This window comes from Ascidia mentula, chromosome 8 (assembly GCF_947561715.1).
Source record: "Ascidia mentula chromosome 8, kaAscMent1.1, whole genome shotgun sequence".
NCBI classification, from domain to species: Eukaryota; Metazoa; Chordata; class Ascidiacea; order Phlebobranchia; family Ascidiidae; genus Ascidia; species Ascidia mentula.
The window spans coordinates 11,810,815-11,829,729 of record NC_138573.1 but is presented as its reverse complement, the minus strand read 5'-3'; the positions used below and the strand labels follow the sequence as shown (position 1 = coordinate 11,829,729).

The 18,915-nt window shown below is 38.3% G+C and overlaps 1 protein-coding gene across 3 annotated transcripts; it reads right to left on the bottom strand.

The window, feature by feature from the left end:
• Nucleotides 1–229: 229 nt before the first annotated feature.
• Nucleotides 230–17,217, bottom strand: LOC145912678 (rho GTPase-activating protein 12-like). Of its 3 annotated transcripts, XM_083000235.1 has the most exons (24): nt 16,979–17,217; nt 16,583–16,664; nt 16,002–16,181; nt 15,503–15,605; nt 15,217–15,267; nt 14,941–15,004; nt 14,532–14,647; nt 14,075–14,221; nt 13,898–13,998; nt 13,127–13,607; nt 12,966–13,049; nt 12,328–12,675; nt 12,090–12,149; nt 11,825–11,884; nt 11,304–11,444; nt 11,119–11,220; nt 10,855–10,953; nt 5,228–5,345; nt 4,463–4,576; nt 3,714–3,812; nt 3,057–3,134; nt 2,575–2,709; nt 1,372–1,477; nt 230–1,207 (listed from the first exon to the last, which is right to left on the bottom strand). In XM_083000235.1, exons 1-24 carry the CDS (start codon nt 17,136–17,138, stop codon nt 1,012–1,014), a joined length of 3,225 nt encoding a protein of 1,074 aa, XP_082856361.1. In that variant the 5' UTR covers nt 17,139–17,217; the 3' UTR covers nt 230–1,011. The 3 variants fall into 3 exon arrangements, with proteins under 3 accessions (XP_082856361.1, XP_082856362.1, XP_082856363.1); XM_083000236.1 differs by lacking the exon at nt 12,328–12,675; XM_083000237.1 differs by lacking the exons at nt 12,090–12,149; nt 12,328–12,675.
• Nucleotides 17,218–18,915: the final 1,698 nt, after the last annotated feature.

Below are 18,915 nucleotides of genomic sequence, written 5' to 3'. Positions count from 1 at the left end.
TGCAAAAAAACATAATAATCGTTGTGAGCTGCAGACAGGTTTGACCTGTGAGGTGTCATCAGTACAACTGTTGGTTGTGACACTGTGTTAGCACTAGCAGGCACAAATGCAGACTTCCACCTTGTGGTACCTTGCGGTTTGTTCTGTAGCCTAGAAATATGCTGTCTATGGAAGGGGACGTTTCTGTATTCTTGCTCTGTCCATACGGAACCAAGTCAACATCACGTCATCGGTTTCATTAAATGGTCTTGTTATAATTTTGTTACTGTACAAAGAAACAATGTTAGAAGTGAGAGACGACTCGGAAGAAAAAAAAAGTTGGGAACAAAAGTGCAGACAACAAAAACCATGGCGAGTACTGATGTGGTTGGTCGCAGAAAAAAATGCGAAACTTTGTTTTTGCACGAGCGAACAAGCAGAAACTTGGTGTAAATGGGAAGAAACGCGACTCGACTGGAAAACACGAAATCTCTACACAACTTCACAACGTTTCAAACAAATCACCATTTCGCAAGTGACACAAAAAATTGTCAACAACCAAAACGCAGCATTTCTAATAACAGGCAAGAAATACTCGCAATATAGATGCATATTTGTGTGCCGCGATAACGGCGTGTTCTAACTCTTAAGGGTTGTATATTAAACTACACGTGATCAACAAGTGCGTGTTTTTTGTATCTTGTGCGTATGAATGCGGGGCTTTGGGCAATTCAGCAAAGTGTTAACAGACCATCGTTGGGAAAGAAGTGCTTTCAATGCTTGCGCCAACGTTGCTGCATGTAGTGGAGTTGATAAACAACACAACCCTCAATACTGAAAAACGCGCGAAACTGGGACTAAACCAGTTAAACGACATGCCAGTGCTGTCGAATGCAAATAAACAGGGTCAGGGTTCATAGCAAGCATGAGAAAACAACAAAATAACGCTAATTTTTCGCTCCTCCTCAGGGCCAGTTACTTTCCGGCAGTGGGCGTACGTGAGCGAGCAGAAGGGCGGTGACGGCATGTCAATCAATTGCCGAAGATGGTGTGGTATTCGGTAAGCATGTAGTCGATGATTTGATTTTGATACACCATAAACACGTGCATGTGGCCGGCAGCGCCACCACCACCACTATCATCAGGCGGTTTTAGCAGCAGGGTCGGTCCAAACACGATGGCCACGTTTTGAACTTGCATGCGGTTGGACGAGCTGTGCTCCACCACCCTGTGAGGAAACCACGCGGTTTAATTGTCCGTTTTCAGGCAAGTCAAAATAAGCGCGGACTATTAATTGGTTCTACGCAATAATGTATGCATACTTGTGTATTAAACATAAGAAACTAAAAACAACGGATAGATTAGTGACACGTTGCTAGAGAAATACCTTACCTGCAAAAGTGCTTCATCAGGTACTTCAGTGTTTTTCCATTGGACTTAGGAAGGACTTTCACTAAACTTTTCATCGAGCTGATTCGTTGCCGTTCATCCTGTATTTCTGTCCGAAAAAATATGTTTAAATCACACAGTTCTAAACCGATTATACATCAAATTTGTTGAAAATATTCGTTTAAATTTCTTGTTTCGAGTCAAAGTTTGAGGTCATTTTCGGTTGTGCAAATACGCAGTGACGCGTGACCGCAGGCAATCGAAGTTATTGAGCAGGTGCAGGACATTCGCACTACAGGAAATAACGATACCCGACCACACCGACTGTTCGCCAAACATAACAATGTGCAACAAATCGTTTGTTTACATATGAACAACGACATCAGCAACTTTCCAACGTCTTGCATGGTTTGGGCAGGTCGAAATATAATGATGTTGGATCCTATCATGTTACAAGTTGACACAATGCAAACAAATTCTATGGTTTTGCCTAGTAAACAAACATTTTGCGCAAAAATTACAAAACTGCAGAACGTGGAAGAAACACAGTACCTGTGTGAAAATGGCTTATCGGGATCAAGTTTGGTTAGCCCAACATTCTGTTTATAAACGTTACGTGAACCGGTGTAACAAACGCAGATCTGGATCGTTTCCTTGTATCGAGATACTATTAATCACCAGTGCTGTGTACGGTGGACATTACGCATATTATACACAAGATGACAGCTACGCATGTCGTCGATGTTTTTTCATCCCTGTACGGTGTTGCAGCACAATATACGTGGGTGAAATGCTACTGTTGTGTCATTTTGCTATCGCTTGCCTGCACACAACACAATCCCTATATGGTTGTGAGATGTCTGCTGCAGAGGCGACAGTTCATTTCAAAACCAAGTGGTATAAGTGTCAGGTCACACAGTTATATTCGTGGCAGCCATTAAATGTACACAGTTCAATCGCAACACGTCAAACACCATAGTACACTGAAATTCAAGTAGTTTTGTTTTTTTAAGTACAAGCACGACAACTCCGTTTTATGTTGTGAGAACTTAAAGCAACAGGTTAACTGTGAGTTTCAGTACAAAGAGATCGACCGCGATCATGCCCATGACGTCACTCCATCAGTTAAAACTATTTACCGCGCTTTCATAGCTAAGGTCTAACATATTGTGTCTCCAACATATTTCAGAAAGAAGATGTACTTACTACAAGCAGCAATAAACTTGTCGAAAAAATTGAACGGGATGACAGGTTCCGGCAATTCACGAAGGAACATTTTTAGAGCACCAGTAATAAGATGGATGTCCTCCCACTGGGGGTCACTCAAGTTAACTTGCTCATCTGAAAACGTTTCAATTCGTTGAAATGGTGCCAGGACAAATTGTGTCAGCAATACTTAATCACCGCACATTAAATACAACGCTTTAAATTATCGCCATTTTGAACTGATGATGGCAAGTTTTTGCCGAAACGTTTGAACCAAATAAAACATGTCAATGTTTACAATATTGTGGGCAAGTCTGTTTATTCTCAAAATTATGAGTATATCCGTTATAAGTGTTCCTAAATACCATATGAAAGTGGGAATATGTATTGCCCAGAGTAAGGCTTTTCGTTGGACAACGCTGCAATACAAGGCAGCACGCTTTAACATAACATGTATCAACGTGACATCTGATATAACCCACCTCTGTCAATCATGTATCTCAACTTTTGTACATGAGATAAATTTCCACTAACTCGATAAATTCCATCCACGTCCAATCCTACAACAAAGCAAAAATATAGACCTCAGTAAACTGGGTTTACCACAAGTTTTGAAAGATCGTTTCGGACGCAAACCAGATTAGTTTATGGGCCGAAAAGTTACCACGCCACGCTGATAAAAAGTAGCAAGTAAACAGTAGATTTTAGAAGTAACTACACTGTTTATAAAATAACGATACGTAGGTAGCACATCGGTCAATAGCTCATTAGGCTGGTCAAGTTGTCGTACGCAACAGCATGGTATTGTTTAAATATGCAATAATATGCCAATACCTATTAAAGTTTGAACTACACAAGTGAATTTAACAAATAAGCAGCCTAAAAGTTCATAGTTAATGCGATCACACCAATATCATACGCGACATGGTGCTGTACAGGTTATTATTAGTAATGCGGTGTTTGCTTACAAAAGACATTAGACCAGATAGATTGATATAACGTGTGTCCGTTTGCTGTGTGAACGTCACAATGGTATGACGTCAGTAAACTGATGAATTGTAAATTTTAGATCTCGCATAAACGGAGATCACGAGCAGCAAAACTTATAGTTTGGTTGTAATAAACCATCAATCGACTACCTCTCTTTTCCACTTCTTCGACGCACATCTGAATAAACTTAGGCACCGAACTTTGCTCCTTTTCACAAAGTTTATCGAGCGGGCAGCCAAACACCGACTCTAAACCATAAAAATAACAAAATTTCGTTAGTTTAGAAAAATGTTTAGGAAATAGGTTATTTTGCAATTATTTTTATTTGTACTGCCTCACTGGTGCGTATGTAATGCAATTTATTATGACAGGGTTGCAAAAATTTCTAGTGACCATTTCAAGGTCTCTTATAGCGTGTGTTCTGCAGGCGGTTTGTTTGGAAAGCGTTTTTATGTTTGGCTCTTTATGAATCGTTATAAATATGGAAATCAAAACTTATGCAAGAAACGTCAACCGATGTAAAATCTGGCGAACCAAAAAAATAATTTGATGTTTGATTTTGTTGCCACAAGCTTATGGGTTCTGTCAATTAAAAGATAATTTTAGTTTGAGATTTTATGACGTGACAGATGTTAACGACCTTAGTAGGGATATGCATTCTACAATCCAACCACGTGCATCAAATGCTTTGGCTATCAATAAGAGTGCGTTTAGAGGTTGGTTAGATTGCTAATGACATCTTTGAATGAACGCAAACAGCCTGGTCATTAACGGTCGCTCCATTTAAACGCATCTTTGCTTTCTGAATGATTAATCAGTTGACGGACTGTTACGCGACAGGGAGACCTTTTATAGTCCGAGCTCGGTGGACTTTAGCAGTTGACAATCGTCTGTTTACCTTGAATAATTCCTCTCTCTTGGAGACTTTCCATTGTTGGTCGTCGATTGATAAATTTCTTCAACTTGGATCGAACTTTATCGGAATTCTTGGCGTCCGATCCATGCCTGGTGGCTGTTGTTGAAAACAGTGGTTTTGTGTAAAACTTCCATTTACAAATGTGTTTATTAGTTTGACGAGTTTTCAAGCTATTATAAGAGAGTTAAATAAACATAATGTCGGCGAGGCTTTGGTTCAAGCTCAAGAGTTTGTGAACCACTAAATTAACAATTTAATTTTTTTAAAATACGTGTTTTCTAAATCTGAACGTGATGAAAAAAACTCTAAAGTTAAAGGTTATCAGATCACGTGATGCGCCAAACACGCATCCTCCCACGTGACATTCTGTGCGTGTTTTTTCAAAGTAAGCCTTTTTTGCAAAATGCCAGAGCCTGCGTTGACGACAAACCGAAAGTTGTGTAATCAGACGTGAAGTGGGAAGTGGCGGAAGGTGAGGCGGCGTTCAATCACATTCCTACAACAGAGAGCCAACCAATGTTCGCACAAGTTTGACGTACGCGCTCGACTTTGCTTGCAATCGCAATATCTTGATTTCAGTATTTGTCAACTACTGGCACTGACATCAGAGCTTATCAACCCTGTTCAATCAGGACAATGTGAAACGTCACGCTAGGTCATGTGACAGGCAATACGTGTTTGTGTCTTGTGATACAGTTTGACTTTTTAATCTTAATTAGATTGTTACTACTGAATGCAGTTATTTACGTGGTTTGGACTTCTTCTTTTTGTCTTTCTTCTTCTTGGTGTCAGTCTCATTCTCCTCACCTTCGTCGACAGCGAGTCGATCGTGAAGGATGTAAGGATCAAGAGGGTCGACTTGGTTCTGTGGAAACATTTAACACATAATTGTCCGTCATTTGAAAAGTTAAAAACGAAATATGTCCAACATAAGGTGAAAATGTGTAAATTAAAACAACAAAAATAATGGAAAAAGAAGGACAACCAGTCGAACTGTCGACTACCGTATATTCAACCGAAGACTTTCTGCCAATCCTCTTAAATATTCCCCTGTGAAAACTAAAACGCGACTGATTCTCTTTTTCAAATTCCTTGGGACTTGCATGGGGTGGAAGGGTGAAAGTCTTCTGAGCATTCGCCGACTTGGGGCGACTGACGTTATCCAGAGACGAGGTGGGAAATTCCCAAGGCGGAAGATCTGGGCTCAGCTTCCGTGGGGAGGTGGGGGAGGAAATTATGAGGTTGCGATCCGATTTCGGTGTGTCTGGACTACGACTGGAGGAGGATCTGGAAGTTTCGAAGTAGTTTCCTTCGTCACTTTTTGGTGGATTTTCATTTACTATCAGATCAAGTAACATGGACGGCCTGTTTCGGGAATTGTTCTCATGATCCTCGCATTTACTTGACGGCACAACTTCCAATTTGTTTTCCAACTTCGGGCTCTGTTTTTTGCCAGTAGAGGGCGGACTTTCCGAGGAACTGTGATTGCTGAGATCCAGATAGTTTTTACTTAACTGCGAAGGGGCGACGCTTGTGCGATTTTCGTCAACCTCGAGGTCGGAATTAAGTTTTCTGATCATTTCTGAATGGCATCGTAATAAGTTTGCTCGTCCTCCTGTGTTGCTCGCAGGTTCATAAATCCTATCCTGCCGCGGTCTGTACTGACCTGGAGTCCCCAATTCTAAGCCCTCGGACGATACGATTTGGTTATTGGTCCGCTTTTGTCTGCGTCCATGCTTCAAGTTGAACGAATCCCGTTCGGTGTGAATACGTTCGATCGTCACATTGCGCCTTCCAGAAAACGAGGAAACTTTTTGTACATTGTTATTGGTGGGCAAAGGTCGAGCGACGAACTTGCCTCCTGTCTGACTGTCTTTGTTTATAAGCGCTGCCAAGTTGAACTGTTTTGATTTCTTGTTCATGGTGCTGATACTAGTGTTGTAAACAGGTATACCAGCACTGTAACTCTCCAGCCAAAACCAGACTACTGAACAACTGAAAGAGAGCGAGACCTGCAGCGTCCTGGCGACTGGAAGAAAATAATGCAGGAAGTAGTTGAGAAAAGGTTGGAAGTTGATCTGCGGCGACCAAATTACCCTCTTACAACTCTCAACCACTGTGCCTTGTTATTCTACTCACCAGCGTGTATTCACGCCTATTATCATTAGTCCCAAAGCAGCAGCGCATAAACGACGTAAGCCGTTTTCAGTTTTTGTTGTGTTTAATTTTGAAACGCGAAAACAAGCGACGCACAGGAAACAGATCTGCCACTGAATTATTTGAAACGAAATACAACAATTTGCTGCACGGCACCAACAATTTGTATCTGGTAGCGCACTCATCGCAGAAGCAACACCTATTTTAAAAAACCCTTCAAAGCAAAACGAGATTCATGAAGCGCTGCTCGACTACACTGTAATATCTGCCACAATCAATAATATACCAAATCATAAACGATCACATCAATCTGCCTTTAATTTAGTAAATATCTAACAATCAAATGTCGATTAGCAGCAGAAAAAATAGCGCGAGTTATTCTAAATTGGTTCTGACTAATACGCTGTTCTATACATTACCACGTCGCAAATTCAGTTGAATTGTTTCGACAAATTTGCCATTGCAGCGAACATGTCACGTGACGCAAGGACGATTACTGATCATTAAGGTTGCTGTAATGAATGAGCAGAACGCTGGTCCGTTGACGTTTCATTTAGTGCAAACATTAACGCAGAGATCTTGGCCCACATCAAACTAGGCTGCTGAATGGTCAGTGAAGAAAACTAGGCGACAGTTTTCAAAATGGAGTCAGTCGTCACACAGCAGCGCAGAACATGGCATAAAATTTCGGTTGTTGTTCTGAGGGACAGATGTGTTGGCAAAACTGCAATGGCTATTTTACACTAATTTCAAAGGATTTGGAACAAAAATAATTGTGTATGTGTGTACGGTTAAAATATTGAGAACTCAGGGAGGCGTTGTGATGTTCGCGTGATGTTCCTTTAGCTTTCCGTATGTGGCGTGTTACACACTAAAAGAAATGGCAAGTGATGCGATGACTCATTACTACAAAACAGTTCCAAAACTGGCTCCACTGTCAAATCAGTTACAGCGCAAAAAAATAAAAGTGAACATATAACACATTCACTCCATTCTGACAAAAAACATTTCTCTACAGTGGCGACAACACCAGTATTACTCGAAGTAAATTCATACCGAAAACACCTACGTTACGATCGTTTTCCCTTCACATATCATAGGCGTCCCTAAAACGGAAATGATTAATCCAAGGTTCATGTCCATCCGACGCAAACAAGCTTGCGCATAGAATTTAATAACTCTCGCGGAGAAAGGGCTGCACGAACGTCGCACAATGCGGAGGAGATGGGAGAATAATTCACAGGATGCAACATGACAGCAAGGCAAAACAACAGATGACTAACGCCATGGTTTGAGTCGAATCAAGGCTGCCAGGACAGAACGTTCGAACCTCGCCTAGCCTTCTCGGATATAAACACTGGGCATACACAGTAGTGTTTCAATATGACTTTTATTGTCCAGTGCCCTGCGCAACCAAAACTTATATACTGTGCAACTCTGTGCCTGATATTAAAATTTATAAATAACGCTGAGAACATTGAACACCAGTCGTTTCGTAAAGGCGTTCTGGGGCCCATCAGCATCGTGTCGAACAATTTTTGCAACAATGCACTCCCTTAGAACGTTGTCCAGGAACTAAGAAAGGCGAAGGCTTTTGAAATGATGTTCATTTCCACAGGGGACACGATGTCTTCCCTGTGGCAGTGTCTGTATCACTTCGCAGTCGCCGAACTTCCTTAAATGGTGCTTGAGATTGTCGAAAATAACGAGAAGCCGCGGTGAGCGGTCTATGGAGAGAACTTACCGACGATCCTCCCTGGCAATCCTTGAAAGCATAAGAGGGACGGGAAAATAAATTGCGTCAACCTTCTCTTGCTTTTTCCTCTCAAGTTTGTGCACGAAGGTCAGTGAGGCGGAGGCGAGGTCGAATATTCCGGTTGAAAGAATCGGCCGCTGGCTTTCCGCGCCTCAACATCCAACCATCAGTGTTATGCCACCAACGAACGGACACAAATCGCGAACGAAACGTTTATTGTGAAGCATTTTGGGAATTGGAAGACACGCGCAGAGCGAGCAGGTCTTATGGGTCAACAGGAAGGACAAACGACTGCACTTGACTTTGCTACAAGGCGAGGAACGGAATGAGGAAACAGGCACTGTGGTTAAGAATATACAAATCACATCGGACATAGTTACTAAATATCCACCAGAGATGTGTTCGTTGACGTGAAGTTAAACATTGGTTTACTTTTTCCAGGAAGTTGTGCAACCTTCCAAAGTATCACTTTCAGTTATGTTAACTACATTCACTGACGCGATACATTTTTCCTTTGCAAGCTTCGCTGTAGGGACAATGACCGTGCTTGCTCAGGAAATGCACTTTACTGGTATTAAATGTAATGCAACCGATACATGGGATGTGGTTTGTTACAACCCGATGTCTGATTCCGCTGGTATTAAATCAAAAGGTTTTATTGTAGATTCTGATACGAACCCTCAATGGTTCAGGTTTTCACTTGTCACGGTGAATGAAAGATACTGCCAACAGTTTTAACACGGAGAGACCAAATAGTGATTGTAAAGATTTTTGTCTGCTGTTCCCAACAAATAAAATAATAAATTAAACCGTTTAAGGTTTTTCCTAAAACAATGCCATTTAGTAACACCTCACTTTTGCGCCAACCGTAGATCCATACGAAATCTTTACTTATTAACAGCAACATCAACATTTCTTCCAAACTACTAAAAAACTTGTGATGGTTCAAATTTACTAAAAACGTAATGTATTTCAAATTCCTGACATTACCTTATTTCCATACTATAGCTGTCAATATGGGCATATGATAAACAAAGGTGGAGTCAGGAAGTAAGACTTCCCTTCACTGGGCACTCATACAAAGCTCCTGCACAGTCATGTACATCTTATCCAGATCAGTAATTGAGTATTAGAGTAAGAGCGACTATAATTAACTTCAGGTCTCACCACTGGCAGAACGTTTTTACAATAAAACTCACACACAAACAAGTTATTTCACATTAGCCTGGGTGCTAAAAAAGGGTTGTTGTAGACTGGAGTAAAAAATATAACTAACCGCAGAATTTTGAGGTGAACTGTAAACGAGAAATGTTGGCGCTTATGTTACTGTCCCACAACAGGAAATGCTGTAGGATACACAACAACAGTTATAAGTGTCCAGACACAAGTTGTAGTTACTTCTTTTTGTACTGACAGATTGAAGGTCAATGAAGAGATTCACATAATATGGTGCAGTTATTACCTTTTGGCAGCTTATCTAAACATCAAACACAAATATTTACACAAAACCCTCTTCTGTTTTCCCAAGCTACACCTCACTGAACAATTAATTCAAACCCGTTCAGATGCCTAATTATTGTCATGCAAAAAAACCCATTACTTTCACCTGTATTTCAGGTAAGATGTATGTTTAGGCCACAAAAATACACACCTCTTTGTAAGAATTTCTGTTCTTTGAATGGGAAGAAGTTCTTCTCAAAAACATAATATGACCTGGAATCAGCAACCCTACTTTCTAAAATACTTATCTCCTGGCAATATTTTTTACCACATGTAATTATAAATCCTTTGCCTGTGAAATTGCAAACAAGTAATCCACACCGTCTTAATCAAGCGGAAACAAAATAAACCAGCACAAATCCAATGGCACCTCTTGCAGAAAGCAGCAACACAGCAAGCCTTCACTGAGAGACCACACAGCTTCCTGCTTAGACACTTATATATAGGTGCATGTGCATGCTGCTCACGGAAGTAAAGTGTCGCATGTGTTGAACGCGCATCCTCTGCATGTCACTGGTAAATGCAACAGACTACGCAGGTCCGTGAATTGGGTAACTGACACTGAAGGGATAAATAGGACTGACCCATAGTATGTACAACACCTTTCTTGACTTGTATACAAACTGTCTACAGCATCTAAATTGGTCGATAAACCACTTCATCATGAATGCAACATGACACAAAGACTTATGAAAAAAAGAAACAAAAGTATAAAAAAAAACGAAAGAAGGCAAAAGCATGCACAAATCTGCCAAAACAAGGTGCTGTGGATGGAAAATAACTGACAAGCACAACTAAAATTTAACAGAAAAAGCCTGTAATGGCATTTATACCTGGTTGTCTACAGCAGCAGATATAACTGCAAAATGCAAGTAAGATTTTATAGCCATACATCTGAAAGAGTTTAACAGTAAAGACAAACAACTACCAAAGGTCCTAACAGATATAATTAAAAACTTACTGCTCTTTGTATGGTACCCCGGATAGTATGAAGCCATTTTTGCGTTGTGGCTTGATCATCATGCTGAAGTAGGAGTGACATACCACGAACTGTTTGTAGCTGTAAAAAAAACAATACATTTCATATACCAGTAAATTTAATATTCCCATGGTCATTGATATAAGGAAAAGTCAACATTTCAATCTATTTGTTGTCGTAGAGATCCGTGTCAGCATTTGGATCATCAGCACACTCTTGTGGTCAGAAATTTTAAAAAGATCTAACCTCGAGTACATTCTTCTTGCTGCTTTTGTCCTTTGCCCAATCTATAGTTGCACCTCTCAAATCACAACTGCTATCTGGTTTTCCGTGGGGTGTAGTTTTTGTCTTTATAAATGATTATATTTATGAAGTTCATACAGAGCAAGCCAGAGACAAACAAAACCATGCGAAAATAGCATTTTACCCACCATTGTGGCTTGCTTTTGGTCTTTGTAGAAAAGTAGATTGTTGGCAAGCAACACAACCCACTGTTGAACCCAATTTTTTCTCTGCTTTTTGCCAGCCTCCATCAATTTTGTCCAATTAAGTCTTCCTTGTCTTTCAATCATCTGTTGAATTTTAGGCATGTCATTTACTCTTGCATAACAGTATTACATAGATTACACTGGTACACAATCACTGATATTAAACTAGTATATAACAAAAAAATAAAGAAAAAGGATTTTGATCCATAGAAACATTCATCATGTTTAACACAAGCAAGAAAATGTTAAATTCACATTTTTGTTTTGAAAGTGTATTTATTTTATTTGCAAAGAAAGATCACCATTGCTAAAATAAATTGATTGTTTCACATAAACAACCAAGAGTCTTAAGTAAATTTTGCTGGTGTTTATTCCACTCTTTAATGCATGCAATATGGCAATAATTTACACAAGCACAGCAGTTTTGCCTCAAATGGATTTCACTATAATAGAAACCAACGCACAGGGTGTGGCGGTGGAGCTGTTGTGTTCTGTCCATCTCGGCCAAAATGTGAACTTCCTTGCTGTTAAAATTATCAAAGAAATTGTGACACCATGCACAGCTTTCATGGAATTACAAATACAGAAATTACACACCACTTTCAAATAGTTTTGCATGCACAGGAAACATTACTTTCATCCACAACTGTCCTAAGCTTTTTTTTTATAAATTTCTATCTTGTGCAATTGAGGTTTACACCATAAGGACTGAACTATGTTACAACTCACCAACTCATCATTTAGCAAATCACATTCAGATAAGGAGGTCTTTAGTGGATTGTTGTCGTGCTGAAAATACATGCAACGTCCCTATTAACCTTGGGCATGCCAGTACATGCTCATATTTGTGAATTAACAACGCCCCAAACTTGCACCAGTTGAAAAGAAGCAATTGCATAGGTTAAAGAAAGAAGCAACACTCTGAAAAGTCTGTCATGCATTTTAGTACTTTAATACAAATAACTACCTGACTGTTGTCTTCAACAGGCGATGACAAATTCGGGGCGGCACTTAGCATTATCATTGAACGAGCATGCATGACCCGATCAACCTGGCGTGCAAATGTCCGGCCCTGTCGGGGTTTTATGTTTGTCAGTGGTTCTACTGACAGAGTTGCATTGTGTGGAAGTGAGGAGGTTTGCTGGTTATAATCATCGAACTGATTTACGCGCAACACTTTGTCTCTTTCAAGAGTGTTGGCTTTGCGATTTGTTGACCTTTCCTTATTAATCAATATTGCAGGCTCTTCGTCATTTTCTTGGCCCAAGAAACGGCCGCCCTCCGTCACGCTTTCACCTTCGTCATGCACCTCAGACTTCACAGAAGATTAGTTTCAGCAAAAAAATAAGTGAAGTTAAACAAACACCATGCAGTCAGAATTGCACAAAGCCTTGTTAGAGTAAACATCACTGAACTAATGTACAGAAAAAATAAGTGGGTGAATATGAAAAACTAATAGGAACTTTAAATACTACCAAGTAACAACAAAAATCGAGAAAGTTATTAAAGTAAGTATAAACCTACAAGAGTTTTGAAAAAAAAGTTTTAAAAAAAGGTTTAAAAAGTTGGTTTTGAACAATATGACACACACAGTTCAAAGCATACCTCTGGAAGTTGCCATGAAGTTTGTCTTGTCAATTCGTTAAAATAGTAAAAATTGCCAGAGCTTTCATCAGTCATCTGATGCCACTGTAGAACAAATAAGCTAAGTGTTGACAAGTAGTGTTATTAGACACTTGCAAAACATTCTGCTCTTCCATACTTACTCGGTCACCAGTTATATCATGAATGAACACAACTTCCCCATCCGGACTCATCTCCCTTCTCCACCTTCTTGATGCTGGAGAATGTTGTCGCATATCCTCAGTTGTAAAAGATGAAGACCGTGACTTCTGCGATGATCGTTTGGAGCTGAGCGGAGATGTCTGATCGTCAGGATATAACTGACTGGGGTTGGAATCACTTAACGCTTTTTTATGTTTGGAGATATTTTTGTCAAGTTCTGGTGAAAGCTGTTGAGAGGCAGAATTAAAACTTCCACGATTGTTACTGTTGTTATTGTTGGGCAAATTCAAATTTTCATCATTTTTTTCTGGAGTTTTTGGTGACCATGGGTCTTGAATGTCTTTGTTTGGAGAGAGTTGAGCTCCAGTATTAACATGATTAGACCGTGAAATTAATGGTGATCGGTGGCTGTTTTTATATCGTGCTGGAGATGTACGCCGTCGTTGCAGAGGTACTGGTTGTCTGCAAGTTGCAAAAAAAAGTCACATAGAGTAATTTTTGTTTTGGTGAATATTGTTCTTGACCTATGGTTCCTAATCATTTTTTGCCGATTCTACAGAAGACATGTCACTTCTGCGATGTTTTTAAATAAAGTTTGTTTTCAGAATGGTAAAAATACAGGCAGTGTTTACGTGGATGTTAAAAATATTCTGGCCACAGTTTCACAAGATGACTTCAAAATCGATTTTTCCTGCTATATGTATTTACAATGCAGGAAAGGTTGTCATAGCGGGTTAACACCCAGTACTTACAAGTCCTCATCTGAGTGAGGAGAAAGTCTTGATCGCTCCAAAGATGGCTTCTTTGATACATCTGGAACAGCAGGTGGAACAGGCATCGACGAATGAATTCTCTGTTAACAATACCAACAAACTTGATGTTTGATGGAAAAGAGCTTCACAAAGCAAAGTGAAACAAGTTTTACTGACATCGCTGGCTTGTGGTGGTGATGCCGGGGGAGAAATCTCAACAGATTTTCTTGGAAGTGTACTTCGCATCTCACCAGAATTAGCATCATAATAATACTTGTGTCCAGTTTCATTATCAACACGTAGTTCCCACCGGTCATCAATCATCTAACAAAGTACAGTTAAACATTAGAGTCCAGCATAACAACAGAATTTATCTATTGTAACTTCTTTACAGACTTTTGTCTTGAATTTTTAAGCAGGTTTTGATGCAGTAAATATATACTGCCTTGTGAATCTGAGTTACAATGGTTTTATGCTGCAAATGCTTGCTTGTTAACACTTACAAGAGAGTGATCACCAGTCCCAACACAAATACAGACAGAACAAATTGTTTTGCATGAAAATCAATATTGTAAAATGAACTAACCATATGCCTATGAGTAAATAGTTCTAAAAATGCCTTGCTAAGACTTACTGTATTCGGTTGTGTGGCATGTCTTCTTGTGTGATCAACTTTTGGGCTGAGTTGTTGTGGTGTGCGGTGTCCAGTTTCACTTTCTCCTGTCAGTGATGAAGTGATATTTTCCTTGTCTGCATAAAAAACTTTATGTAAGTAACAATAAATCAAGATTTATGTGTAACATCAATAGAAATTATGTACAACGATTTTGCTACAAAATTTGTTAACTCCATTTTGATATACTACACGAAACACACTGGAATATTTGTAAGGTTTTAGCCAGTTTTGTGTAAATGGTTCATCCAACTATGGATCAAATTTTTGCAGGGGTGAATAAGAATAGATACAAACTTGCACAAATTTTCATGTTTGGCCTCAATAAATATTATTTATACAAACGTAAGGCAACAAAAATGCAAAGAACCTGAAGATTGCGATGTTGCACTGCCACAAAGTCTAGAATGCTGATCAACTGATTTTTGTATGGTCTGCAAATGTATAAATAAAAGTAAAATCCATCCAGTAAAAATATGATAGGCCTATCTTATTTAATGACCAGAGTTTATTGCCAACAATAACAGAAAGGCCAACATCCATTCAAATAAGTTAACTGAAATAAGACAATTGCAATCTGCATGATGCTAAAACAATGTGCAGATATTTATTCTCAACATTGCTACAAATGTGCAATGACAATCACCTCAAGGTTTTCATATTCAGGTTCTTCGAATGGTTCACTCTTTTCTTTTTTCTAAATCATGTTACATGCAAATATTTGTTGGTAAACAAGAAGGTCATGTAAAACCAATAACCATAAAATGAGTTTTAATTGAGTGTAGAGACATATAAAATTTTATATTAAACAAAACAACAAACTTTCAACAAGATTTAAAAAAAACACAAATCACTCGGTTTTGCATACAAAAACAAAATTGTTTTTAATGAATAATGGTTTTACAAATAGAAAAAATAAAAAAGTGGATTACCTGCTTGGAGAACTTGTGTGATGGTTCATAGGGCACTTCATCATATGGATTTTCATTTTCAATAAATCTGTCCAAAGAATCACAGCTGGCACGCATCTCAGATCTGAATGGATAAAAATTATTTTTTCTATTATTTTACAATCACAACAATTTATGGGTGAATAGTAAGCAAACTTAAAAACATCTTACCATGGTAAACCTGTTTTTAAAATCATTGCAAATGTACAATACAAATGGAATAATATTACAGTGAAATTTAATAGTGCTCCACAGGTTATCTAAAGCAAAGGTTCCCAACCTTTTCTATGAGCATTGTTTTCACAGACCCACCTGACAAACATTGTCATGCATTACAAATATTGTTGAGTGTATTAAGTGTGCATGAAAGTGTGTGACATTCTTAAATTAGAACCAAACTCATGGATCTCATATTCTCATGAGCTAGCACCGATCCATGACCCAGTGGATTGGGGCCACTATATATATACATAATACTAACAGTTTGTTATCTCCAGGTGATGCAGTGATGACAGTTAGGTCTTCTCTTGATCCACTTAAAGCAATTAGTCTTTCATTTCCAGAATGAAATGCACGTGAAGTTGGCCTGTCAATGTCTTTTTTGATTGGTTCCAAGGAACGATTTTTTTTCTTGGATTTTTGCAATGCTTGATAGGCTTTTCTATATTTAATAAGATATAAATTAAAAATTAGTCCTCACTGTGACTTTTTTATAGCAACATATTGTGAAAGAAAAGTTTTAATGCAGAAACCATATTTATATTTTTCTAAAAGATTATCACTTTCATTAAATTTAAAATCCAATTTTGCCACATGTTTGGTTGTAAAATTTGAAGAATTTATAGTCACTTTATGTTTGTGAAAATTGTCCCCTGGCTTGACCCAGATTAGAAAAAATGTCATGCACAGAGGATATATCCTTTTGCGAAATTTACCGATAATCTGTGCAATATAATTTAGCTAATGCATTAACGTACAAAAACGTTGTGATTGTCCGAAAACATCTTTTGGGCAAATAACAAACTTCTCAATCTGGAACTTGACATAAAATTTATAACTTACTTAAAATAGGGATGTTCAGGATATTTTCGTTGGGTTGTTTCTGTTACATATGCTGCTGGGATGTAAATCGGCTTTTTCTCCTCTGTATAAACATATAAAATAAATACATATGTTGCAATTGAGAAAATGGCTAACTGAAAAATATAGCATGCATAGAGGATATATTTGCAAAATATTATAAACAATCCATGTAAAAAATCAGCCAATACATTGATTATTAAAAAAACTAGTCTGCCTGCACAATCAATGAAAATATCATGTTTAACAGAATACACTAAAGAAATGTTACAGATGTTATGCAGGGTTTTAAATGATATTTTTGTTCATTTATGCTTACCTTCTTAGATACAAAATTATTGTATGTTAATTAGAATAAGCATTACATATCAAACTAACCTAGTCGAATAACTTGCCACCAATCATCATTGGACTTTTTAATCAAAATAAATTCTTCCCCTTCCTTTATACTGATGTACCTTCCATCATTTGCTTTATATTTGTAACTGTATTCAACTTTCACCACATGCCCCAAATCATCAGCATTAATGGAACTCATCTTACATCACTGTCAATTTTCTTCTCAACAAAACTTTGTAAACATGGGGTTATGGAATATTAACTTTTTCAGCTGAAACAGGTCTGAATAAATGTGGACAAAAACTGAAGTTGTTCAAGATACCAAAATAAAAACGTTATGAAAACATCCATGCTTTTTGGTTATTTGTTTTGATATTGCTTTGCCATTTGATCACACAGGTTAATGTTTTGCTAAACTATTTCAATTAATCGACAGTAATGAACTATTATTGTATTGATATATAGGAACAACAGCGACCCCAGCGACAAAAACAACGCGTCACGCATTAGTAATTTTACACACCTACTCGGAAAAAATCCCTTGGCACGCGGAAACAGGAATGAGGAGACTTTGGTGCATAGAAGAGTATTTTTTTAGAGCGACAAAAAATTTTACCAACTTTATTTTGCTAGAAAACCAGAAATTATTGTTTGCAATGTCAATTCTCTGAAAAAAATTTCATTCTACAGTGTATTTACTCACAGGGACAATTCTGCGGTCACACGTTAATTGTTTCGAAAAAGTATTTGTTGTTAGCTTAAACGATAAACACCACTAGAAATGATCGCGACACGTGTAAGTGATCCCAAAGAACATAATCGTCAGTGAAATTCCACAAGAGTGCACTTTAACTGCTTTCAAGCTCTCGGTATTGTTGGCAATGAAAGTTGCAAGTCTATGAAGAGCCAAAGGGAAGCGCTCACTTTATACAAGAACAAAGATGTTTGTGAAATACTCCATAGCGACTGTTTTTCTTCTGTCTTTTGCAAAAAGTCAAGGTAAGTTTTTGTAATATATCGGTATTTCGTCTACCCAACCCCCGTAAAAGTAGCAAATACAAAAGTAGCGTTTTTGCACTAAACCAATTTTAAGAATGATTTGTAAAAAAACAAGCTTTATTATATGTACGCTCATAGAAATTTCTTGCAATACCGTGTAGCCTATTCCGTCTCTTAGTTTGAAGATCATATCTGAGATTGATTCGAAAGAATAAAGCAATTTTATACGCTCTCAGTTTTTGTTCGTTCAGCACATAACAAAATTGACTTTTTAGTATATCAAAGCAAGCATTCTGTTATTTTTTTTTAATGTGTGGACAAATTTCTAAAGTCGCAATAGTATGAGGTATATTCAGCAGGCAATGGCTTTGTTTAGGCCAATTTAATTTATATATTAATAACCTTTCATAAACTGCATTGCCTCATAGCAATGGTTCCCGAACACCAGGGGGTGGCCCGTTACAGTGGCGTTTTTTTACTTTTTAGTCTTTGGTTTCAAGTATAGGACAACCTATCTTCATTGTTCCGCTTCAAGTTGTCAATAAATGCCGACACGCCATCGACAATAGATTTCTTTTAGATGCCGATCTCCCGAATGAAGATGATGATGTTGCATTAAACATATACGAAATTCTGCATCCACCAAAGACGACACCAGCATTGGAGACGACAATGCCACCAACTGTTCCTTCTACTACCCAAGGTATTGTTAAATTGTTTTTGACGTTTGAAAGTAACGAAAAGAGCATCAGCTCCCAAACCAAAGCCTTTATTCCACAGAATCAAAAATCTTCGACGACACACAAACAGAATTGACGGACGTTCGGCGCGGTAAAACCGAATCAGTACCTCCAAAAGAAAGCCAGAGAAAGCTTAATCCGTCAAGTGAAGCTCGTTTAAATGGTAAACACGCACCATATATATACGTCATGTTAAAGGGGCTTTTTGTCACAGGAAGTGAAACATGGATATTTGCT

What these genes read in the sequence shown, in the direction of transcription:
- LOC145912678 (XM_083000235.1), bottom strand. Translation starts at nt 17,138, where the DNA reads ATGAGTTCCATTAATGCTGATGATTTGGGGCATGTGGTGAAAGTTGAA. An exon ending in CACACAAGTTCTCCAAGCAG is followed by an intron (nt 15,268 to 15,502) that starts GTAATCCACTTT and finishes AACATGATTTAG; the next exon opens with AAAAAAGAAAAGAGTGAACC. An exon ending in CAGCTCCACCGCCACACCCT is followed by an intron (nt 11,445 to 11,824) that starts GTGCGTTGGTTT and finishes AAAATTCAACAG; the next exon opens with ATGATTGAAAGACAAGGAAG.